This window comes from Scyliorhinus torazame, chromosome 4 (genome assembly GCF_047496885.1).
Source record: "Scyliorhinus torazame isolate Kashiwa2021f chromosome 4, sScyTor2.1, whole genome shotgun sequence".
NCBI classification, from domain to species: domain Eukaryota; kingdom Metazoa; phylum Chordata; class Chondrichthyes; order Carcharhiniformes; family Scyliorhinidae; genus Scyliorhinus; species Scyliorhinus torazame.
In genome coordinates, this window is record NC_092710.1 from 209,614,878 (window position 1) to 209,641,704 (window position 26,827).

At 45.3% G+C, this 26,827-nt stretch overlaps 1 protein-coding gene across 6 annotated transcripts in view; it reads right to left on the bottom strand.

The window, feature by feature from the left end:
- Positions 1–26,827, bottom strand: part of lama2 (laminin, alpha 2) — a 747,099-nt gene that overhangs the window by 317,884 nt on the left and 402,388 nt on the right. For all 6 annotated transcript variants that reach the window (XM_072499223.1, XM_072499224.1, XM_072499222.1 and 3 more), the window contains exons 16-18: positions 22,653–22,766; positions 8,990–9,117; positions 3,658–3,744 (exon numbers count right to left, since the gene is read on the bottom strand). In XM_072499223.1, the coding sequence (XP_072355324.1) occupies positions 3,658–3,744; positions 8,990–9,117; positions 22,653–22,766 (329 nt within the window). The remainder of the gene's footprint in view (positions 1–3,657; positions 3,745–8,989; positions 9,118–22,652; positions 22,767–26,827) is intronic.

Below are 26,827 nucleotides of genomic sequence, written 5' to 3' on the forward strand. Positions count from 1 at the left end.
TAGAAAAAAGTATATAGAAAAATATAGGCACAATGTCTCAAAACTGGCAACATTGGGGCTGAAACCATGACAGATTTCAGATCTTGGGGTCAGGAAGTTCATGCCATGGGTGGTTTGGGTCAGCCAAAATCGGGTGGGGTCAAGGGTTTCTTCGAGCATGGAAATATATCAGCATCCAATTGGCAAAGGGGGTAACTAGCCAGAAGCCACACCGGCCTAAATATTGGCATTGGACTGGTACTGAAATCAAAAAGCGTGATCCTTTGATTGTTTGTAACAGGGACAGTACAGACCATATTCAAATAGCTCACACTTGCAAAAATCAAAACCAAAATGTTAGCTGTGACCCTATGATTGTGCAACACTTGTTGAACAATCTCGAATGTGCTAAATAGCCACATTAACAAAAAGCTTAAGATAATCAGTTGAGCTCCAACATGAGTAATTTACCCTTGCTAGAAAGAACATCATTCATATGCAGAACCTGCTCTCTGCAAACAAAAGGAATATGTTCAAATCCTCCAACATTTTTGAATTACCCAGGAGCTTGAAAATTAGAAATACATTGTTGCTCCTTCACAACTGACGGGTCAAAATCCTGGAACTTCCTTCCTAACAGGACTGTGGGTGTAGCTACACCATATGGACTGCAGCAATTCAAGCAATTCAGCATCCATTTTGGTAGGAATAATAGCAAAAGGGATTATTATTTAAATGATAAAATATTAAAACATGCTGCTGTGCAGAGAGACCTGGGTGTGCTAGTGCATGAATCGCAAAAAGTTGGTGTGCAGGTGCAACAGGTGATTAAGAAGGCTAATCGAGTTTTGTCTTTCATTGCTAGAGGGATGGAGTTCAAGACTAGTGAGGTTATGCTGCAATTGTATAGGGTGTTGGTGAGGCCGCATCTGGAGTATTGTGTTCGGTTTTGGTCTCCTTACCTGAGAAAGGACATATTGGCACTGGAGGGAGTGCAGAGGAGATTCACTAGGTTGATCCCAGAGTTGAGGGGATTAGATTATGACGAGAGGTTGAGTAGACTGGGACTGTACTCATTGGAGTTTAGAAGGATGCGGGGGCATCTTATTGAGACATATAAAATTATGAAGGGAATAGATAGGATAGATGCGGGCAGGTTATTTCCACTGGTCGGGGAAAGCAGAACTAGGGGGCATAGCCTCAAAATAAGGGGAGGTAGATTTAGGATGGAGTGTAGGAGGAACTTCTTCACCCAAAGGGTTGTGAATCTCTGGAATTCCTTGCCCAGTGAAGCAGTTGAGGCTCCTTCTTTAAACGTTTTTAAGAAAAAGATAGATGCCTTTCTAAAGAATAAAGGGATTCGGGGATATGGTGTACGGGCCAGAGAGTGGAGCTGAGTCCACAAAGATCAGCCATGATCTCATTAAATGGCGGAGCAGGCTCGAGGGGCCAGATGGCCTACTCCTGTTCCTAGTTCTTATGTTCTTATGTAAGGCAACTCACCACCACCTTCTCAAGGGCAACTAGAGATGGGCAATAAAAGTATTGTTGCCAGAGACACTCACATCCGATGAACGAACAAAAGAATAGGCCTGGAAGGGAATGGGATTTACCAGAATGATACCGGACTCCAAAGGTTAAATTACGAGGAGTATATGTATGTCTGGAGTTTAGAACATTAATGGATGACCAAAGCATGGAAGATACTAAGGGAAACTGATAGGGTAGACAGAAAGTTACCATTTCAGCTGGATGGGGAATCTGGGAACATGGGGCATAGTCTTAAAATTACAGCCTGACATTTCAGGAGCAACATTTGTGAACACTTCTGCATATAAAAGGCTGAATTTAATTCCCACAGTGAGGGTCTTGACAGCAGACACTCAAGTGGCTGCCACCACAAAACAAAAAAATTCTGATTGGTGATTACAATCACGTGGTGACTGGCCAATTAACATCGTGGCAGCGTGGAGTCCATCTAATCCTTTCGGGGGCAAAGAGGCCTCAACATGTTGAGGCTTGCAATTGATAATGCGGGATGGTTTTCCACATGGGGAGGGATTTCCCATTGCTGTGCATTAGCACCAGCTGTCTGATGATGCATTAATGCATCTGAATGTCTATTTTTGGCAGCCCCTTCAATGTCCCATTGATGTATAGTCGAGGCATCTGCAGATCCCAGTTATGGGCCAATAGAATGCCAGCAGCTTTTACACCATGAAATCTTTTAATTAATTTCTTCTGCCCTCCATCCTGTCACAGGCCTCCCCTTACTTATTTTGAATATAAAACTTAAATATCCTTCATTTCAAGGAAAATATAAGATACCAGAATCAGAATCCAAAGCCATTTTGCAATCCACTGTTCTTTCTTATTTTGGAACAGGGCGAGGATGGACAGAGTCTGGTCTCAAATGGAGTTTATCCGTAACTATCAAATAACAGACCAAAATATGATTCAACTATGAATAGACCTCAATATGTTTCAATTAGCTTATCACACTTCACACAAACTACATTTAATATTCATGAAAAACTCAATTATTTTTAAGCTTATTTCATATTTGCTTCTTTTGTTTTTTTCTTTATTGCTCTGACACTTGTATGCTCCTATTTGTAGTATCATTGCTCCATTGCTTCTAAAATAATGTATACTGCAGACAGTAGCTCCCCACTGAGTAGTGTGAGGAGTCTGACAGAAATAGCTCTCTGCTACAGTGACATATAATGACAGGTGCCTCTCTCAACTGTAAAACTTGCAGACATTCCCAATATAACATGCTTTCCTTGACATGACTACCAGTATATCAAAGCTTACCCTTTAAATGAATCATCACCTAATATGGTGTGAACTTTCCAGTTCTGCAAACGCTTGTGCTGTGTTTTTGCATTTCTGGGATGCAAAGAAATGCTAGAAAGTCAATAAATTATTAACTATTTTGGATTCCCCATTTTATTTTTACTATGATCAAAAAGTCAGTGAACTGAAAACACTGACATTTCATTTTAATAATTTTCGACAGGTGCAGAAATCCCTGACTGTCTATTTGGTGAAACACTTCATGGGGCAGCCTATGTTCGCACTGTTTTATAAAAGCATAATTCTACCTTTAAAAATATTTGAATGGAATGAACCTCACATTTTCTTAACATGTCAGACTGAAGTGTTCAAAAAGTTAATCTTGAGTAATCCTATTCGAGAATACTTTGAAAGTTCAATGATCTACGCCATACATAAGCAGGTTTATCTATGCGCTGTTCTCAATCACCCTGAAAATATAAAGGGTGGTTTCTGGCTTTTGGTTTGATCACTTTCAGGTAAAATGCATATTTGTGTGCCAGATACCTTCAAAATACTTTAAGAAGGATTTTGTTTTCAGTTTGTAATAGACAACTTGTTCGCCATTTAAAAACAAATTATTTTGAAAATGATGTGCTATTACTATAATTAAATAATGATTACAATTACAAGACTTGAGAAAAACGAAGTACAGAATTTGGGATATTGTTTATTTAAAATAAAGTGAAGATATAAGCAAATATTGTTTGTGAGCAAAGTGAAAGATTGCTTCTGGTCCATGCAAAACATTAAGTCACAAACAACATTTCGGCAACAAACTTTCCTTTAAAACTCCCAGTACTTGTGGGATTAAATTTAAACGACTGGAAATGTTCTTACCTGTCACACCGAGATCCTGCATATCCAGGGGGACATCGGTCACATATTATCTCTCCTCTAGCATCCAGGTGACAGGTTGGACTAAAACTATGTTGTTCATGTTGTTCAGACACAGACACAAAAAGAGAAAACAATATAAACTGTATTAGCTGCATAGCCAAGTACTCTTTGCTGAAATCATCACTGTGGAACAGACATGAACTGCTTTTCTTTTCCAGCACCAAAGATAGAACAGGGATCTAATTCCAACTAATAGTTTCTGGAATGGCTATTGGATGTTTCAGCCGACACTGTGTATAGTAAAAGGATGGCGCCATCTCAATGGCATTTCAGCCTGAAATTCCCTGTCACATACAACTCTGTACTATTAAAAAAAGGAATGTACAGCTGCCTTCCTGTGTCTCTGAGGTCTTGGAAACACATTGGGCTGGATTCTCCCAAAATGAGACTATGCCCCCATGCCGGTGTAAAAACGGTGGAGTTTTACTCCAGAAACTCCTTACAAAACGTTGAACAAATTCAATGCCTTGCAGGGTCGAGCAGGGATACGGAGTAAATCTCGCCGCTTTTGCTGCGGATATGGGCCCCCCGCACTTCCAGTTCGGAGTCCGCGCATGCACATGGCGGTGCCCTCCAGCGACCATGCTGAGCTCCATGGCTGACTCAGACCATGGAGCCACACAGAGAAAAGAGACCCCCCCCTCCTCACCCCACCATCAGCCACGCGCCTGAGCTTGAAACCACGCAGATTTAATCCCTGGCCGCCTATAAGGCGCCCCCCCCCACCCCGGGTCTCCGATCCCTCCCGCCCCCGATCAGGGCGGCCGCAGACGGAGTCTGCAGTCGCCGCTCCAGCATCCTGACCGGCAATAGGTGGTTAGTTCCCCAGCATCGGGAACTCGGCTGGTCGGGAGCGGAGGATTGCTAGGCGGGCCTCTGGCAATGGACTCCCGCCAGTGCGGCGTACCCCGCGGTCACGCTGATTTTCGGGTCCCAGAGAATCGCCGAACCGATTACGGCGTGAAAGTGGATTCTCCGCCCCCGCGCCGCCCCCAATTATGCCGTGGGGCTGTGGAAAATCCAGCCCATTGTATCCGTTTGTAATCACAAAACTCTGGCTTAATTAACTACTATGATTAACAATTGTTTATTTCGTTAAAAGATATTTCCCAGTTTTGCCAGCAGTGGGTTTTGTGACAGGCGGGAGCAGAAAATTCAGAGAGGCCAAAAGTTTGATTCCTGCTGGGGGAGGGGGGGGGGGAGGATCAATTCAGAATTTACCACCTTACCACTTTCAGGGCAACCTGTTGGCGGGTCAAGTTCTCTGCTGATCCATGGTGCAAACTCATTTCCATGCATTATCATTTCACAAATGCTCATTAGAAACGCTACTCACCAGAATCATGGTTTCCTCTTCCAATTAACTGACACACCAGCGAAAAATTAGATCAGTCTAAATGTCATTCATATAAGTGGCATGGAGCTGCCCACACTCATATCGCTCAGGGCTTTGAGGCGAGTACAACTTTCAAAGCCGACCTGCAACAGCGCTGCTCTGATTTTTCACCAATACCAATGTGATGGGTTGACAGCTTGTACGGTTGGTCTGTTCATGCTGTGTGCCTCCATAGTCCTGGAGGATAGCATTCAGGGTGTACTGCAGGCCTCAGGCTAGGCTGTACTCCGAAACAAAGACCAGCATTGCCACCGGGGGTGGGGGAGGGACGGATGTCAACGACATGAGGGACCATGGTGGGATTGGATGGTGTGAGGACGATGGAAAGCAGAGGGGAGACCGAGGATAGGGAAGCTGGAGTCTGATTTGGAAGACTGGTTCACAGGCACCGAATGGGTGGATGGAAACCGAACTGTGTGATAGGTAGGGGATGCACACAGACTCTGGAATAGCAGGAGGTGGTTGTGTTAGGGTAGCAAAATAGGGATGGGATGCACAGACTCTCATAGGAAGGTGGTTGGTTGGGAGGGCGGGGGGGTGGGGGGCAGTGTAAGGAAGATTGTCGCGAGCATTCATGAGAGAACCAAAGAGCTCATTGAAAAATTGTCATTCTCTCCGGTTTGGGCCAAGAGGTTGACGTGAGATATTAAAGGCAGTCCTGGAGACTTATATACCTCATAGAAGCGTGAGGGATCAAAGAGAGTGCTGGGGCTTCGCGAATCATGCTGCAGAGCTGTGCATGGCATGCTCATCATACTCCTACTTCAGGGAGTGGCAAAGCTCGTGTGCTCAATTGGGATCAGGGCTTTCAGTGTTTCTAGAATTGCAAATAATAATGTAACATTGATTATGATACATATGAAGTACATGTAATTGTATTTATTCTTTTCACAGACCACCTACAGTATTTGCACGGATCACTCCCACAGGTTGGTAACCACTGGTCTGAGCCCAGCTTTATAAAATTATTTTCTGAAAGTTTTGCTACTGCTTTGGCATTAAAATCCCACAACCATGTCTAAAACTCTGTCAAAATCATAAATGCGTATCCTTTAGAAGGGTCAATAGACTTGAAACATTGACTTTATTTCTCTCTCCACAGATGCAGCCAGACCTGCTGACTTTATCCAGTATTTACTGTTTTTATGTCAGATTTCCAGCGTCCGCCCGCCGTGTTTTGCTTTTAATTGAATGAGTATACCTGTGAGGTGCTTCTTTAAGAGGATACTGAATGAAACTTATTTTTTCTTGCATGTAAAGCAGTAAGTACATGTCGGAACTGGAGCCATGAGTCTTGATTTTGTCAGGCTTTGTTTAATATTGAATACCAATTTGATTTTTAAAAAATTAAGACTGTCTGTACTTTCTTAACAAGTGATTCATTGTCTATGTGCTTGTCAGGTTGAGAATGTGAATGGTATTAAGATGGGGACAGGGAACAATGAATCAGGCGACAGCAAAGAAAGCATTAAAGCATCCTCTGAGAGTTTTAGTCACCGTGGAAAATAGATTTTTTAAAAATCTCCCCAAAAGGTAGTCGCCATATTTACACAGCAGGGAGCTGTGTGATACCCAGGCTGTATAGTTTTCCTCATTTTGTATCTTCAAATACTTCAGCATAATTAGATTATGTGGTAATTTAGGAGATTATCTTAATAGATAAAAGTTTAATTATATTTTTCTGGCACTTGATATTGTTATTAATATATATATTTGCCTGAACCTATGTATGAAAAAAAATGTTTTGCATCAAACTATGATTCTCAGCTAGGTTACAAAGACAATATCCATTATTGCTTCTTAGAAGTGAAAGCCCTGAATTGAATAGAGGCACGGGAAAGAAGCTGAGTGAAATGCAATGAAGGTGAACAATATAAAGAAGACAAATGAAATCCCATCAAAGAGCAGAAATTCTTGGAGGTGGGCATTTCTGGGGGAGAATGGGAAGCGAATTATGACAAAAAGTAAAACACTGCAAATGCTGAAAATTTGTAACCAGTCCAAAGACGTGCAAGTGAGATGGATTGGCCATGCTAAATGGCCTCTTGGTGTCCAAAATTGCAGGTTATGGGGGACTGGGCCTAAGTAGTGTGCTCGTTCAGAGGGTCAGTGCAGACTGATGGGCTGAATGACCTCCTTCTGCACTGTAGTGATTCTATAAATGAAAACAGAAAATGCTGGGAGTTAACATTTCAAGTCGATGATGTTTCATCAGAACCAATTTGTATTTTGTCATGATAAAGAGATATTAGGAACTTGGGTCCAGAAATTGGGTCCAAGATGCAGCAGCCAATTTAGGAGTTAAACAGACTGAGGGAAAGAGTGCTAGCAGTAGATTGAGAGGGATACGCCCACAGCCTGAGTTACCTTGGCCCATTCAAACTTAACTTTGTTAGTGGGAATACACAGGATACTCTGGTTCAGCAGGATGATCCACTTTGGATCCATTGTCATTCAGGCCAACCTTGTTTGAACAGCCATTGTCCCATCACAGGATGTGATTACCTATTTGTCTGTTAATGGAAGGTTAGTTGCATATAAATGGCATAGTTCAGTTCTTTTGTTTAAATGGGTGTGGGCGAAGATAATGATTGGAAACCCCAGAGAACGTTTGTTGGAGGGGCTGGGTGGGGCTTAGAGAGGGAGAGAGAGGAAATGCTGTTTTGAACAGTTACAGAGAAGGCTTTGAAAATCGACCAGGGAGGTCATGAAAGTTGCCAACAATGGCTAAGAGACTGGACCAGATGTCATAACTTTTCTGTGGTGTGGAAAAATCGATTTGTTCCAGGAGTGATAATATAGAAACAGGGTTTGGTTATTTTATAAACAAACTTTATTAAAACAAAAGAAAATAAAACAAGATTTAAACTTTTACTTCAGCTCTAACACTAACAAAACACATGCAGTTGCTTAATCTTAACACCATATTTCCCATTAAACAACACTTTACATGAACATGCAGCTCTCGTTCCACTTACATAAACAGGAAAAGGCAATACTTGAATCTATGAAGCAAATTTTCTTCTGTTCGGGACATTTGTTCAAAACCCTTTTTCCAAAGCCTGTCTCGGTGGCAACGTTCATGACATCTCTGGTCAATTTCCAAAGGCTTCTCTCTTTTACTTTCAAAACAGCATTTCCTCTCTCTCTCTCTCTCTCTGAGCTCCTCCAGCCCTTCAAACAAAGGTTCTCTGGTTTCCAGACATGTTTGTATGCTATTATCGATATCTTCGCTGATTGCCCACTCTTGTTTATACAAAAGAACAGAGCTATGCCATTTGATATGTAACTAACCTTCCATTGATGGACAAATAGGTAATCAGATTCTGTGATGAGCTAATGGTTGTTCAGGGAAGGCTGTCCCAAATGACAATGGATCTTAAGTAGATCATCCTGGCTGGACCTAGGCATCCTGTGTGTTTCCACTAACAAGGTTACGTTTTAATGAGACAAGGTAACTCAGGTGTATCGCTCTGACTTTGCTGCCAGCAGTCTTTTCCCTTAGGTCTGTTTAACCCCTAAATTGCCTGCTACATCTTGGATCCCATTTCTGAACTCAAATTCCTAATGAATTCCCCCTCCCCCCACCCCCACAGCCGCAACCCAACGATCAGTCACGTTTGTCCTGGGATCCAGTGACAATCCTAGGCCTCAGATGGGTGCAGTCCCAGCAGCAGCCATTGCCTACTTGGTGGCTCTCCTATTCAAAAGAACTGCCAGATAAGGCCTACCGCCCGCAGGTAGTGGAACAAGATGTGAAGTCCTCCCGAAAAGATATGGAACCAGAATCCTCATTGCCTCCGCAAGCTTCCGCCTTTAATATGTTAAGTTAATTTTCTAATTCTACAAATACAGATGAATTCACATCTTACTTACTTATTTGTAGGAATTAGTAATGGGCAACTGCAGGGATGACAATCACTGGCCGTTCCACGAGTTGGGTCTCCATAAAAGCCAGGCCGACATTTAGCACAAAATGGGCCAGTGGTATCATGTTGGCAATTCTAGAATAAATAATATTTCTTTACGAACATTCTTAATCAAAGGCAAATTATTTTTTTGTTTCAGTCAATTATTTTCAATTCGATTATACATCGACGAGTTACCAGCAGAACAAACTGTCACTCCATGATGTCCTTTGTTACTAAATTGCTTTTTTCTGAATGAACACATTAATTCTGACATCTCAGCTTCATTAGCTACCTTAGAAGTAACTTCATTGTCTCTGTCCAAAGATAACAAGCTGACACCATTGCAGACTTTGCAATAATTTAACATAGAAGCCTGGAGATTACTGTGCACAATGTAATTATGAAAATTTTAATATATTTGCATCAATTTCTTTGTATGCTATTTTGATGGAAGCATCAACCCATTTAAAATAACCATATTAATGTCACTGTCAAAATAGCGAAGAAAAAATTTGATATGGACATCTTTTGATCCTCAGAAAACTGCAATGATTGCCTGATACAAAGGACACACTTACTAAATGTTGGTTTGAGAGTAGAAACGCTGACTTTTTCCTCTTCTCACTGGGCGATCAGTACTCAAACACAACTATATTCTGAGCCAGCTACAAGGAAGTATGTAAGAGCCTTCCAGTCACCCTGCTGCAATTGGAAAGGCATCAGGCCTACACTGAACATAGTACAGTGCAGAAGGAGGCCATTCGGCCCATCGAGTCTGTACCGACCCACTTAAGCCCCCATTTCCACCCATCCCTGTAACCCAATAACCCCTCCTAACCTTTTTCACTAAGGGCAATTTATCATGACCAATCCACCTAACCTGCATGTCTTTGGACTGTGGGAGGAAACCAGAGCACCCGGAGGAAACCCACGCAGACACAGGGAGAACGTGCAGACTCTGCACAGACAGTGACCCAGCAGGGAATCGAACCTGGGACCCTGGCGCGGTGAAGCCACAGTGCTATCCACTTGTGCTACCGTGCTGCCCAGCTGCAGCAAACCTGAGATTTGGATCTCAGCAAAGCTGAGCAACGAGTCTCCAATCATACCATCATAAGGAGAGTGCTACCTTACACATGCTTTAGAATACTGATTAGACAATTAGCTGAAAATGCACAGCGATTTACGTTACAATTTCAGGCAACTTCCAAGTAATGAAAAACATTGCAACAAGCATAATAATTTCAAAGTTACAATGAAATCAGACACATTTTTTCTCAGACTTCGAAGCACTCATTTTGGTTTTCTATCATTTGTGCAGTTGCATCTTTTAATTTCTCATAAGGATACAGAGCACATTGTATTGTATTAAAATGTGTAGGTTGATTAATATTATCAAAATCTTCCATAAATGTGTGAACTATGTGCAGTCATTTATGTGGCATGTCCATCATTAATTAGAGTTAACCTGTGCCATAAAGATATAACACTCCCTTAAGAGAGGAACAAATCGTAAAACCAATTATTACAATGAAGAAAGCACCATGATATTATAGCTAATTTCATCAACCAAACCACACAGCCGACCATGCTGCCCGACTAAACTACAATCTTCTACACTTCCTGGGTCCGTATCCCTCTATTCCCATCCTATTCATGTATTTGTCAAGATGCCCCTTAAATGTCACTATCGTCCCTGCTTCCACCACCTCCTCCAGTAGCGAGTTCCAGGCACCCACTACCCTCTGCGTAAAAAACATGCCTCGTACATCTACTCTAAACCTTGCCCCTCTCACCTTAAACCTATGCCCCCTAGTAATTGACCCCTCTACCCCGGGGAAAAGCCTCTGACTATCCACTCTGTCTATGCCCCTCATAATTTTGTAGACATCTATCAGGTCGCCCCTCAACCTCCTTCGTTCCAGTGAAAACAAACCGAGTTTATTCAACCGCTCCTCATAGCTAATGCCCTCCATACCAGGCAACATTCTGGTAAATCTCTTCTGCACCCTCTCTAAAGCCTCCACATCCTTCTGGTAGTGTGGCGACCAGAATTGAACACTATACTCCAAGTGTGGCCTAACTAAGGTTCTATACAGCTGCAACATGACTTGCCAATTCTGATACTCAATGCCCCGGCCAATGAAGGCAAGCATGCCGTATGCCTTCTTGACTACCTTCTCCACCTGTGTTGCCCCTTTCAGTGACCTGTGGACCTGTACACCTAGATCTCTCTGACCGTCAATACTCTTGAGGGTTCTCCCATTCACTGTATATTCCCTACCTGCATTAGACCTTCCAAAATGCATTACTTAAGATTTGTTCGGATTAAACTCCATCTGCCATCTCTCCGCCCAAGTCTCCAAACAATCTAAATCCTGTTGTATCCTCTGACAGTCCTCATCGCTATCCGCAATTCCACCAACCTTTGTGTCGTCTGCAAACTTACTAATCAGTAGCAATCCATGTAGCACTATTTAAATAATAAAATGTTAAAAGTTGTATTAAGCTTCATGCCTCATCAGACAGGATACAAAACAAACTAGGTGAAGTTCTCCGACTCTCAACGCCACAAACGTGAACCGCAAACGGGCGGAGAATTGGGCATCCAGGTAAAATCGAGGTCCGCGCCCTGCATCGATTCGGGAGACATGCTCCTGTCCCGGGCTGGTGGCGTTAATGAGATTTGTGCCTCTCTCCAGCGGCGGCATGCAAAACTGGTACTTGCATTCATTTAAACGTGATTAGCGCATTGAAGTCGCGCGGGTACGGTTTATTACTGGTATTTACAAACTTGGACTGGTGACCATGGCTACTGAGGGGGAGAGAGAAGGTAAGCAAAATTTGAAAAAATGTTAAAATTGTACCGCTTGCAGGGGGTGGCTGCCAGGGCCGGGGGAGTAGTGGGGAGCAATTTGCTGACAGTTCCGTGGATTTGAGGTATCCCCTCGGGATCGGGTGGCCTTCCTCAGACCGCCATTGCTGCAGTATTTGTTTTAAGTACACCCATTTGGCACATGTTACAGGCCCTTGGCTGCTCACTCTGCTGACTGTTCACTGTGTCCTGTAAATGTTCACAGAGCCTCTGGGAGCCCACCCAGTTTAACCTTCTAGAAACCCTCAGACCCAGCTGACCCATCACGGAGATGGATGTTTTTGACTCCGGTGCGGACGTCTGGAATCGGTGTGCAGTGTGTCGATGGTGCTTTTATGGAGCCAGTAATGACTTGGAAAATGAGCGCTGGGCCAAGGTTTTGTTGCCGGCTTGACTTGCACATATGTTTGTTTGGAGAGGTCCAGGGCCTTGTGTGTCCGGCGATACTGGATGTGGTGTCATCTATCCATTTTATTCAGTTAGTGGCGCAATGTGTTGGTCAGACTCTGGTTCGGTGGTTTGGTGTGGCGGAGTGGACTTCTGGGTAGTCCATTAGTCCGTTGTCCAGTTTTTTGCTGGATTTTAAGATCATCGCGGAGTTGTGAGTGTGGTGTTCTGTTGACTGCAATGTTCCGTGACCGACGAGTCTGCAGGATACACGACAGTAATATTGCATCCCAAGGCTGATGGTTGTGATGCGACTGCAGGTGTTTGTGGATTGCTCCGCTGAAGGATTCTGCGCTGTGGAAGAAGGCAATTTAAGCGCAAATGCGGTGACCCTCATATTGTGGGTATTGAAGAGAATTCCTGTCCGACTGCTCAGCCTGCTGCAGACACCATTGCCGTAGAGTTATTTGGCACGTTCCACACAGGCGACCCTGTGCCGGAGTGCGCTGGACCATTTTTTTAAAATTACTATCTGGTTCTGGAAGGAGTACAGGAAGCGTTTCAGGGCAACAGATCCTTGGCATTTCTGTGTGTGACATAGATCTGGGGCGATGTTCTCCGGTATCGGCGCGATGTCCGCCGACCAGCGCCAAAAACGGCGCAAATCAGTCGGGCATCGCGCCACCCCAAAGGTGCGGAATCCTCCGCATCTTGGAGGGCACAGCCCTAACCTTGAGGGGCTAGACCTGCACCGGACTGATTTCCGCCCGCCAGCTGGTGGAAAAGGCCTTTGGTGCCCCGCCAGCTGGCACGGATATGATATTGCCGGGCGGCGCATGCGTGGGAGTGTTAGCGGCCGCTCACGGCATTCCCGCGCATGCGCTGTGGAGGGAGTCTCTTCTGCCTCCGCCATGGTGGAGACCGTGGCGAAGGCGGAAGGAAAAGAGTGCCCCCACGGCACAGGCCTGCCCGTGGATCGGTGGGCCCCGATCGCGGGCAAGGCCACTGTGCGGGCACCCCCCAGGGCCAGATCGCCCCGCAACCCCCCCCCCCCCAGGACCCCGGAGCCCGCCCGCGTCGCCTTGTCCCGCCTGTAAGAGAGGTGGTTTAATCCACGCCAGCGGGACAGGCATCCTAGCAGGGGGACTTCGGCCCATCCCGGCCGGAGAATCGCCGGGGGGGGGGGGGGCCCGCCAACCGGCGCGGTGCGATTCTCGCCCCCGCCGAATCTCCGGTGCTGGAGAATTCGGCAACCAGCAGGGGCGGGATTCACGCCAGCCCCGGCAATTCTCATACCCGGCGGGGGGTCGGAGAATCTCGCCCCTGATCTTCCACGCTAACACTATTGGGAGAGCTCAGGATGTTGAGAGCAAAATTGTCGGGCCCTGTCCCCGCGTGGCCCCAGTGAGATTTGCAAGGAACGCCGCAGCGATTCACGCTTTGGTGTGATGAGTTAGATGCCATGTGGCGCGCCGTCCAAGGTTTGTCTGTTGGCAACTTCCCTCCCGTGTGTGACCTGCGGAGGATTTTGGGCCAGACGTAACTGCTGGCTGGGTATATGCTGTCAACTCCTGACCATCCATTATATGGTGCCCAACTGGAATTGGGACACTTTTTGTTCTTCCCTGTCCTCTGACTGCCGCAGATGCTATGCAGGTTTGGTCCTCTGGTGGTGCTTTCGACGTTTTGATTTTGTCGACTCCTCCTCATCGTTGTCCTTCATAGGTTTTCGGGGGGGGGGGGGGGGGTGAAGAGTGTAATAACATGCACGTGACCCATCCAATTGAGGATCCAATTTATGATTGTTTCCCTGCGCTCATTGGGAGTGCAAGAGGTAGCTTACTAGTACTGGAATAAAAGGTCAGCCAGTGAGGCTGACTAGGAAGGAGGGAGAACCTGGTAAGCTCATGTATATAATGTTGTGTTAATAAATGCCTCTGCAACTCGCCATGGACTCCCCATGCCTTTATAAAAGTCTCAATGCCCTGAACCATGGAGCACAGAGACGGGGTCATGTCCCTCTGCACTTCGGTCATGTCCCTCTGTGACTGGCCCGGATCAGTCAGCATTGGCTGACAATGTTCTTGATATCTTCAGCCATGAGCCTTTGTGGCTGGGCCCAACTCTGCAGTGCCACAGCAATGCCAATGTGGGCCCGGTACATGACTGCCTGCAACTGGGCTCCCCTGTACCGAGACTCGGCCATCGACGGCATAATGTGCCTCAAGCCTTGGATGTATTGGCTGTGACTTTTTGACCCAAGGCTTCAACTATATTCAGTGTTGGCCTAGGTACCATGGATTGTTGGCACCGTCTCCTGCAGCTGAAGGCGGTTCGACTCCTTTAACTGCACCTATAGGCACTGCAAAGTTGCTGACACCCTCTCCTGTAGATCATGGCTCTGCGCCTACATCTCCACCAGTGATGGGATCATACTTTCCAGAAGCGCGATCCATCTCCAGACTACAGCTGGTTCCTGGGATTGGGCAAACTTCCAAATGTCCACTCCCTTGGGAATTCTTACCTCCGCCTAATGTACTGCAGCCTGTGTGACATGAGCACCAGATGGTGACCCAGGAGCCTCTTCACTAAAATGCCCCACCGAAATGATAGTCTCTGCAATGGTGGAGGGTCAGGTGAATGCAGTGCTGAGTGGTCAGTGTCATCCCCAGATTGATCCCTCGGGATGAGCTGGGGTTGTGGCTTGGGGAGGCGGGCCAGCATGGTCTGCTGGTGATAAGACACATGGTGAGATAGGTGGAAGGAGAGGTCTGGGGAGAGGGGTGACTCACATGCTACAGAGCCATCATTTTGCATAGGTGCTCACTTGTTTGTCACATGCCGACCTCAACCTTGGAGATAGCCTTCTCCTAGACCTCCCCGGACAATGCCATCACCCTCTGCTCGGCAGGGGTGAGAGCCCAGAGGTCCGTAATGCCCCCTCTGGTCTTCTTCCACTCCCTTCAGTCATGGACCATATTTTCCTAAGGAACACATAAACGACATGGTGAGACACATGGAGGCAGATTACACAGGGGTCTGTAGCTGGTGGCATGTGTGAGCAAGACACCTGGCCAAAGAGGACAATACAGATGTTGGGGTTTGGTGCCCGGTGGGATGTGAGGGAGATGCAGGCAGGTGATTGGCCTCTGTGGGAGTGGGGGTGTGATGTGAGGAGTGAGGGATAGGAGTGATGCTAGGGACGCAGAGGAGGAGACTCACCGAGCTACCTTATGGAGGTCATTCATCTTCTTGCGGCACAGCGGCCAGTCCATCTGGTGAGGGTCACCATGGTGAGAGCCTCAGACACCTCTACACAGGCCCAGTTGATGGCCATGGACGGTAGCCTCCTGCCCACCCTGGGGATGAGGGTGTCTCGCCTCTCCTCCACCGCATCCAACATTCGGTCAAGTTCCACGTCTGCAAAGCACGGTCCTTCTCTTCATGGAGCCATCTTCTTGGCTGAAATGGGTATGTGTGGGGAGTGGAGTGCTTATACGCAGCTCCGGCATGTCAAGCTCTCCAGCACCAATTCTTGGCCCAGCGAATCCGACACCGGTGGGAATGGGAATTGTTCTCGATTCCCATGAACAGTGTACTGGTCCATTAGCATGTCTTGAATTGCTCTATAAATAGCACCCCACGGGAGTGCGAACCACATGCAATTCAGTCCCGGCCTCAACAGTTACAGTTGGATTCTATGATCCCCCAGCCGTGTGTTTCTCGGCAGCCATTCGCTGGCTGTGGGATTTTATTGTGACCACCCAACACAAGGGCGGCTGGGTGGCATTGTGGTTAGCGCCGCTGCCTCACGGCGCTGAGGACCCAGGTTCAATCCCGGCCCCTGCCCGTGTGCAGTTTGCACATTCTCCCCGTGTCTGCGTGGTCCTTACCCCCACAACCCAAAAGATGTGTAGGTGGTGGATTGGCCACACAAAATTGCCCCTTTCAAAAAAAATACCGATGTGAGCTTCCCCTGTTTGAAGGATTTAGAGGAGAAATTTGAACTGCCAGCAGGAAATGGATTCAGAAATCTGCAGGTACGGGATTTTTTTGTGAAGGCAGGTTTCGACCTTTCCGCTCCTAACGCCACGGGGGATACAGGACAGGGTAGTTTCCAGAATGCGGGTGGGAGAGGGGAAGGTTTTGGATGTTTCTAAAGAACTCATGGAGTCGGAGGAAACGCAGACAAAGATGCTCAAGCGCTAGTGGGAAGATGAGCTGGGGGGGGGGGGGGGGGGAGAGATAGAGGCAGGTCTTTGGGTGGATGCGTTAAGCAGAGTCAACACGTCCTCATCATGTGCCAGGCTCAGCCTGATTCAGTTTAAGGTTGTCCACCGGGCACACATGACAGTGGCCCGATGAGCAAGGGATAGAGGGTAGGTGTGCGAGATGTGCGGGAGGCCAGCAAACCATGTCCATATGTTTTGGGCATGTCCGAAGCTTAAGGGATTTTGGCAGGGTTTTACAGATGTTATGTCCACGGTCTTAAAAATAAGGGTGGTGCCGAGACCAGAGGTGGTGATTTTCGGAGTGTCGGAAGATCCGGGAGTCCAGGGGGTGAGAGAGGCTGACGTCTTGGCCTTTGCCTCCTTGGTAGGCCAGAGATGGATATTGTTAGCTAGGAGGGACTCGAAGCCCCCAAATTCAGAGATCTGGCTGAGTGACATGGCTTGGTTTCTCAGACTTGAGAAAATAAAGTTCGCCCTAAGAGGGTCAATGCTAGAGGTCGTCCGGAGTTGGCAGTCGTTTGTCGACTTCTTTGGAGAAAACTGTCAGCAGAGGTGGACGAGGGGGGGGGGGGGGGTTAGATTATTGTTTCGAGGAGGTGGGACTTGCGAGGGAGGGAGGCCATATTTGCACTATGTCACTATGTCTATGTTTGTATTTGTACTGTTTACTGTTATTATTATAAAATTATAAATGCCTTAATAAAATGTTTTCCAAAAATAAAATACCGAACGCCGTTGAGAAACCCACAGGCGAGTGTGCGCTTCTGGCGGGTAAAGTGAATCACAGCAGCTGGAGAATTCCGGCCTGAGTCTCCCAATCTGAGAATTTCACCCATTGTCTTTGAATGAATGATAATAGTCAACTTGGCACATGGTATGCAAGGCACAGATGTGTTCAGAATAAAAGAAAGAAAATCAGTTTGATGCAAGTTCATCCTCATTGTTATGGATCTGATGTCAGTACATTTGGGATTAAGTACAGAGCCACTGACAAACTCAGGTTCAAAGTTCCACTAATTTGATTACTGTGAATAATAAAATATTTTAATATTTAGCTATGAAAAATATTCATACTTGCTAATTTGATCAAAAATGCAATTTAAATAAATTCTTCTTCGTTTGCAGAGATGGAATCAAATGCAAATTTTGAAAAATCTTGTCTGAAGTTTCATTATAATGCCATAGTCTTTGTGTAATATTTATGTATAATTCTAGTATGCTATAAACTTCCAAAAATGTTAGTGACATCAAAACAACTTTATCCTGATTCCTCTGATAGCACAGTGAAAAGCTAAGCTTATCCCATGAGTTTGCTAACCGTAGCCACTATAGCCGGTAAAGGCATCGCAGTTCCTTTATTAGGGAGAGGAAATGTGACAACGGTTCACATATTTTTGGGAATCCTTATTCTATGTGCACATTTGTGAATGTTGGGTGAAAATAAAATTGGGCATCCTGCCAATACTCACTATTTAATCCTGAATAGAACTACCCAAGCAAACTATTGGAGGGTTCCTGGCATATGTGAATTGCTCTGAAACAAATAGTCAATAGAAGAGAAGAGAAGAGAAAAGGGGACAAATATTGCAAGGGAATATTTTTTTAATAATTGTTTTAATAATTGTTATTTACTCTATGTAATAACCATGACCATCCTGTATTTTGGGACATTTCTGAAAGATTTTCTAAGCCTCCAACATTCAAGGGATTGTGGTGAAGTGCAATGATTTTGATTGTGCATGTTGCTATTCCACGTAATTGAAATCATGAAATGAAAACAGACTACTTGTATGTGCACTTCAGGGCAGGTTTGAGTGGGGAACCAAGTGGAGCTGTCGGGTAAACCTCATTATGTAGTCTTGGTGGGCAGCCCAGGCAGGTATTATAATACGAGAACACCTGCTCCCCAGATGAACATTGTTTGATTGACAGCTCAGGATCTCTGATCTCTGCGGTCAATTTCAAAATGTTTATTTACATAAGTTAAGTTGTGTAAAGGATTTTTGGTTTTTCAAACTTCAAAGGGCCTGGATGACTGACACTTCTACTGGACTTTTTTTCTGATAGGAGAAACTTCTCAAGGAATTACCTTTTTTCCCCAAGGGTTTATTTTTCCTACTTTATTTTACACCATAAGAGTCCACAGGTTTTATAAGGTGTACAGTAGGTCAATGGGGATGCATTATCATAGCTTGGTATAGAGAAGTTATGAGGGAATATAGGATATGGGTGGAAGGACAGAACTTGGCATACGGAAAGAGGCCATGGGATGGGCAGAGGAACAATGTTTGACATAGGGGGTGCGAGGGGACAAAGCGGGGTGGGTGGAAAGGCAGAATTTGGCAATGGGGCATGAGTGGGACCTTCTGAACTTGCCTTATAAGAGGTCACTTCATGCAGACTTGAGTTCACAACTCTTCTAATGGAATGAACCACAACTCTTTAAAAACCTCGCTCGACTCTATGAGAATTGCAGACAGGTAGGAGGTGCCTATCTCTGCAATGGAGGTGGCCATTTTGACTGTTGCCAGTACGTGCCCTTTAAAGGCACTCCGAAAAATCACGCAGCCCAGGAATGGGATCAGGAATCCTGGAATTGGGGCCCAACAGGGCTCCACAGTCAATGCGACTTTGTGAAAATCCAGGCCTGGATTTTACAGCAGCAGCCCCCATCTGCACCCCCACCTCTCACCCACCCCCTTAGCAGTGAAAAGCAGTTGGAAGGCCCAGTGATCCATGTCCAATTAAGGTCCCAAAATGGTCAATTAATGAGCCTCCTGTTGCTGCCACTGGTATTTAACCAGTGATAGGAAAGGCTTGTTCCACACATCCAATCCAGTAGCTTCCATTGCATGATTTGGAGGCAGGCAAGGGAAAAGTGCAACCTTACGGCATCACCATGCATCTCAACAGCCCTCCGCCCGCCATCCCACCCCTCCATCTGTGGGATTTTCCTTCCTCCTCCAGCCCTCACCCAGCCAGCTTGGCTCCAGCGAGACCCCAAATTTACCTTAAATCTAATCCCTAGTTTCCTCAGGGATTGCATGCAATTCCAGCGAAGGCCATCTGACCCAGAGCACTGCTGGGGTCAGGGAACTGCAGCAGATTGACCAGCAGAACTCAGAGTTGGGACTTCTTTCCAAATCGGGGCACAATGTCCATTAAATGGATGAGAGGCAAGCCAATCACAGGCAGGGCCATCCCGATGTTTTGCTGCGAGACAGGGCACCAATCGCAGAGAACAATTCAGCCCGAGATGACACTTTTCCCCAGTTCAGTGTGATATTCACAGTCAAGATTCAGAAGTTTTTCTTAACATTTCAAACACATTCTGCACTTCATTAGTTCAGAGTTCCCAACTGATTATTTATTTAGATTATAATAACCAAGTAAACGGGTTTGCATATTTCCCCAGGCCTGATTTGGATTTGAATTTGTTTACTGTCACGTGTCCTGAGGTACAGTGAAAAGTATTGTTCTGCATACAGCTCAGACAGATTGTTCCATACATGGAAAGAAAATACATAGACACAGGCATCGGGTGAAGCATACAGGAGTGTAGTACTACTTAGCAGAGAAGATGTGTGAAGGGATCAGATCAGTCCATAAGAGGATCGTTTAGAAGTGGGGAAGAACCTGTTTTTGAGTCTGTTTGTGCTTGTTCTCAGACTTTTGTATCTCCTGCCCGATGGAAGAAGTTGGAAGAGTGAGTAAGCCATGTGGAGGAGTCTTTAATTATGCTGCCCACTTTCCCAAGACAATGGGAGGTGTTGACAAAGTCAATGGATATAATCAGCTTCATGCTGATTTTACACTAATCCCTCAAGTCTTCAAAATCATCCAGTCACATTACTCAGTGACATATTTTATTCATTTGTGATTGAACTGGTTTAAATGGTTCAAGGATGAGTACATCCATTTATGTTTTAACTACAGTTCCACATTCATCTGCATAGCTAAATTTATTTATTGTGGCAGAGGTTTAAACTGGAGTGCTGAGCCAGAGGTCCGGGGTGTCATTCAGCGACCCCATTGTGCTCAACGGGCAGCCAACGTGGAACTAGGTGCAATGGGTGAATTGCGTGAGAGCCCCAAATCAGGTTCTGAGCCAGACTCCGGGTCAATCACAAATCACCCGATTCACCCGCACAGCGCAATCTGGATCTCACTCTCACTGGGTGAGATCCGGATCTGCATATCTAAATGAGCATTTTTAAATTCACCCTGCGTCCAGGGCTCAATGGCCTTGCCTGGGAAACTGCGCCAGGGTGCCATTTAGTACTGGTCACACAAACGTGGACCAGGCGTAATGGTACCTAGGGGGGTCTCGCAGGGCATTAAAGATCCCCGGGTGGTCGGGTATAGGCAGGGTGGTGCCCTGCCACTCCTCTGGCACTCGGGCACATTAGCAGTGCCAGACTGGCAGTGCCGTGGTACCCGAGTGCCAGGATGATACTGGCAGGGGCGGGTCCTGGGGGGTGGCTAATTAGCAGGGGTGTGGGGTGGGGCATACAGGGGCCTCACCAAGGTTGGTGGGTGTAAGCAGGAGGGGGGGCAATAAAGCAGGGAGGCTTGAAGCAGGGGTGGAGGGGATAGATCGGGCTGCCAATCAAAATGGTGTCCCAATCTGCGAGCAGCCGTTCCTGCTGGAAATGACTCTAAGTGTGGCCTTGGCAAAGAGAAACTCCCTGGGGCTAATAAAACGACAAAGTGCCGTTAAATAACAAGGTGTCTCTTGACGCTGCAGCCTCAGAGAAACAACCCGCTAAACGCATCCTACAGCGGACTTAGTTTTAAGTCCACTGAATCGCGCCCCTGGAATTGGCGGGGGGGTGTGGTCAATGTAGGGCACTGCAAAAATGAATGTAAAATTGTCTGGCCCCATTTGGTGGTGATGTTTGGGGTGCCGGAGCTGTGGGAGGGGAGGGGGGGGGCTGATGGCCTTCGCCATTCTGAGTTCACGGTGGCAAATTCTACTCGAGTGGAGGTTGGTCGAGCCACCGAGGGTGTCGGCGTGGCTGGGGGATGTAGCAGCATTTGTTAAATTGGTAAAGATTAAGTTCGCCTTTAGGGGCTCAGGTATTAGGGGGTATCTGGGCGCTGTGGACATTGCTCTTATCCGTTTGAAGACTTGTTTGTTGCCAACAGGTAAGGACGGGGGGTATTAGGGAGAAGACAGGGGGGGGGGGGAAATGCCAAACTGCAGGTATTGTGTCACGTTTATTTAATGATTATGTGTTTATGTTTATTATGCTCTGGTCTGAATAAAATATATTTCTTTAATTGTCTGGCTGGGAATTCAGGCATTGATTCTTATCTTGAACATCTGGTGGCCCCTAAAACCATGAGTTTGTTAGCCAGGATGTTTGATCTCATCAAACACACCAGCAACAACAATAGCCTGGGACCCTAAAGAGGTTGGGCGCACAAGTGAGTTCCTGCAACACACCCTCAACCTCATCCTTTTCCTTTGTTTCATTATCAGAAGCCTTAATCAGGTTAATCAGGGATTTGCTGGCCACACAGAAACTATCCACTGGTGGAATCATGATGAAGTTAAGGCGATAAGTGATGAGAAATATATGCAGATGTTTGGGGCCACTACTTTATGATACTCTATGGCTGTATAAATTACCAGGTCAACCCACCAGTGAAACGTACAAAGCCAATTCATCATGATGTTGATTTTTATGCAAATTTTACATATATACAAAACCAAAGACCTCATTTACTGCATATACTGATTAAAAGAGAATCTCCCTGTTATATGTTGTTTGACTGCATTTGATATTCTACTGTCACATTTTCAGAGTTAAAAGCAGATGTTTTGAACATCAACATGGAAAATATATAAAACAAGGAAAATGAGAGCATCATTATAGCAGAAGATGAGATTTCCCATTAAGTAAGTTGTTTTTTTGGTAACATGAGGCATTAAATGACTGCAACAACAAATATCATGAGAAACAGATGGTGCGATCAACATTTCCACTCGAGTAGGCTTGTGAATGGTGCAGCTATATTTCAGAATAAAAAATATCACCCCAAATATTACACAAGCATAGACATATAATCCAGACAGATATATTCTCGTCTGCCAGGCGGATAAATACATTGCATTAATTAACACTTACCAGACATTCCCCAGTAACATCATCACAATAATTAGAATGGCCATAACAAACACAAGGTACACAGATTCCTCCATAGAGGGTGCCATTTACTCGTCTGTATCCAGGTGCACAGGACTGTCAAAAGGAAAATATTTATTATTTAGTGAAGGAACATTTTCACTGGTACAAAATATGCTTCTTGTATTTGAATAGATTTCATATGTGAAGTGTTATATTTTTAATACTGGTATAAACACAATCAATGTGGTGTTTTTTTAACCTTATCCTCTTTCATTTATGATAATACAAGATAGAATTGTAAGACATGAATCTGACTTTTGTGTTGATTAAGGTGAGGAATGACGGTGAGTAAGATCAGGTATATCAATAAATAAATACAGGGCAAAGCTTCCTCTGTGTTACTTTGATGTCAATGGATCAGATTTTTATGATAATCAGCAAAGGAACGTCTGCTGGTTCGAGACAAACACTGGAGGCTTCCAGGGGTTTATTGCTCCCAGTGCCCCAAGCAAACTCCCCATTGGCTAGGGTTTGCATGATCAAGAACTCAGTGGCCAACCTAAACGAATATGCCACCATTGTCAAAGACTTCATCAGTAAATACTTAGAAGGTTGTGTGACAAAGAAGGTAGTACGTACGTTCCCCAACTGGAAACCATGGTTTAATCGGGAGATTTATTCCCTACTGAAGTCCAGGTCTGAGGCGTTCAAGACAGGTGACCCTGACCGATATAAGAAATCTAGGTACGACCTCTGCAAAGCCATCAGAGATGCCACGTGACAATACCAGACTTAGTTGGAGTCACAGACTAATCACATGGACTCTCACAGGTTGTGGCAAGGCTTAAACAACATAATGGGCTACAAGGAAAGGCAGAGTAGAATCTCTGGCAGCAGCGCACCCATCCCCGTTGAACCCAATGCATTCTATGCTCGTTTTGAGCAGGAAATCAACGAACCATTGTCAACTGCCCCAACAGCCTCGGACACACCCACACTTACATCTCCGTCACGGCATCAGAAGTCAGATTTATATTCTAGAAAGTGAACCCACGGAAAGCAATGGTTCCTGACGGAGTCCGTGGTAGTGCGCTCAGATCCTGCATGGACCAACCGGCGAGTGTGTTCGTGGACATCTTCAACCTCTCGCTATTCCGTTCCGAAGTTCCCACCTGCTTCAAGCTGACCACCATCTTACCAGTTGCTGAGCACAAACAGTAAGGCAGTAAGGGTAAACAATGACACCTCCTCCATGATAGTCCTCAACAACCAGGGTACCACAAGGCTACATACTTATCCCCCTACTATACTCGCTATACACATACGACTGCGTGGCAAAATTCAGCTCCAACTCCATCTACAAGTTTGCTGATGCCAAGAAAGAACCAGGCAACATGTCTCAATGACTACTGTCTGGTGGCCTTAACATTTATCATTATGAAGTGCTTTGAGAGGTTGGACATGAGACACATCAATTCCATACTCCCAGAATGCCTTGATCCACTGAAATTCGCATACCGCCACAACCGGTCCACAGCTGACGCTACTCCATGGCCGTACACTCATTCCTGGAGCATCTCGAGAACAATGCCTTCTACGTAAGACTCCTATTCATTGACTACAACTCTGCCATCAACACCAATAATCCCAGCCAAGCTCATATTCAAACTCCAAAACCTAGAACTTGGCTCCTCCCTCTGCAACTGGATCCTCAACTTCCTGACGCATAAGCCACAAACAGTAAGGGTAAACAATGACATCTCCTCCATGAAAGTCCACAACAACCAAGGCACTGCAAGGCTGCATACTTAGCCCCCCACTATACTCATACTATGCACATACTATGTTGAACTATCGACCGTACACATACTGGTGGAGTTTCTTCAGACTGAATGTAACCGCAAAGTTCTCCTTCTCAAGCTGGACCTCATTTCATTCTGCTACAAAAAGGATCCTTGAGGCAACGGAATAGTTCCGACTCTTGCTAGAACTTCCATACTTTCTCAACTGTTCCTTCCTCCCCCCCGCCCCCCTCCACCCCCCCTCAATTCACGGTGACTGGCTAGAATCAAAAACTTTTACTCATCACCAATGTGGTAATGTGGTGGCTCGACACATACACTGGAGCTTCCAGTAGTTAAGAAAGGGATTTATTGATGAAAGGCAAAGGTAGTTAAGTAACAAGCACAGAACACTATCCAACAGGTCTTAACATTTCGGCTCCCTGGTCCACACTGCCCAGGGTCCTGTGCTCAGGGCCCCAAGCAAACTCCCCATTGGCCGGGGTGCACGTGCTCCCATGCTATTAACCCCAACTGGTCATGTGGTCCCCTTAAAGGGGCCTCATTACGACAAAACGGTGAGTTTTTCCAGATGATCTCACTAGAGCTATCTTGTATCCATTATTGAAAGATTTAAAACTTCTATTGCTACATAAACTTGATTACATTTTACAATTCTCACCAATAATACTGTGAAGACAATGTCTGATGATTCAATTTGACTGCAAATATACTACTGTGATGGCTACCATGACCTAACACATGTCAAATGAAATAATAAATTCTTCCATGTGTAGCAACATAGTTAATTGCTTCTCGTGTAATAAAGAAACACAGCCCACTGCAGCTGATTCATGCAGAAAACAAATCACGATTGGTTTTTCTTAGCAAATCAGGAGCTTTGAAAGTCCTGTTAATTTTTTTTCTTTCAATAGCGGAATGAGATATAGCCAAACGCTTGGAGTGAAAGAAAGGTAGCTGCATCAATATGTGACCTGAATAAGGTAAGTTTGTCTATGAAGGTAGAGGCAATAGTAAACCTTTTCTTTGCTTTCTCACACAGGGGTTAACTGTATCATCACAATGTCAAGGCATTTTCTAGAACCATAGTATCTGGCAAAGGATAAATTAAATCAGACATTATTAATCTTATGGAGGTGAAATAACATTCTGTGTCAGAGCTAATACATATACTAAAGGCAGGAATTAAACTTCGAGTGGGATTTGGGCAGATAGGGCAAGTGTCAAAAATGCCCAATATTTGCCACGTCAGGTGTAGATATTAAGCCATGGACCTCATCAATGTGCCTTCCCAAAAGGTTGGAGAATAAGAGTAGCTGTGTGGCTGATCAGAGTGCGCCAACTTACTCAAGCAAGTTCTACTCCTCTTCTGTCATTCCTTTAGTTCAGAACTGATCTATACTTCAGTTCCATTTATCTGCTTTTGATCTAGAGACCTCAGTAGCCTTACCTAGTAAAAATCTCTCCGACTTGAAAAGCTCAATTTTCTCAACATCCACAATCATTTGGAGAAAAATTTCAAGATGACAATCCTGTGTGGAAAAACTGAGCTCTGATGGCAGTACTGAATGGTCTGGCTCTAATTTTAAGATTGTTCTGCTTTGATCTGGATTCCCACAAGAGGAGATAGCTTCTTTTCATCGACTCTCTCAAATCCTTTAGTCAAATAAATAATTCCTCCCCCTTCTAAATCTGAGGGAATACAAATCAAGTTTATTCAACCTGCCCTCAATTGAATTCTTTAAGTCCTGGTACCTCACTGGTGAATCGGGGCAACGTCTCTTCTGAGTCCACTTTAATCTCAGCTTAAAGCTGAGCGCAGTACTCCTGATGAGCTCTGATTAAGACTTTGTTCAATTGAAACACCAGTTCGACAAAATCAAAATACTACTACTGGAAATCTGATATAAAAACAGAAAATGTTGGAAATAACCAGCAGATCAGTCAGCATCGGAGGAGAGAGAAACAGAGTTAACGTTTCCGGCCAATGATGAACCTGAAACATTGGCCAGAATTCTCCGGTCCTTGGGATTCTCTTTTCCTGCTGGCAGAACACATCCGCCCACGGATTTCCCGGTGGGGTGGGGTGGCTTCAATAGGAAATCCCATTGACAAGCAGTGGGAAGATAGAATCTCGCCGCCAGCGAACCGTGCGCCTCCGAGAAGCACGCGGCTGGGAGAACGGCGAATCCAACGTATTAACTTTGTTCCTCCCTCCACAGATGCTGCCAGACTTGCTGAATATTTCCAGCATGTTCTGTTTTTATTCATATCATTATGAAATATGTGCTCCGGTCCCCTGGAGTTACTGGCCAGCTTCGTATGAGACTTGTTATACCTGTTCATGACCCTTTCATAATTTGTGTACCTGGG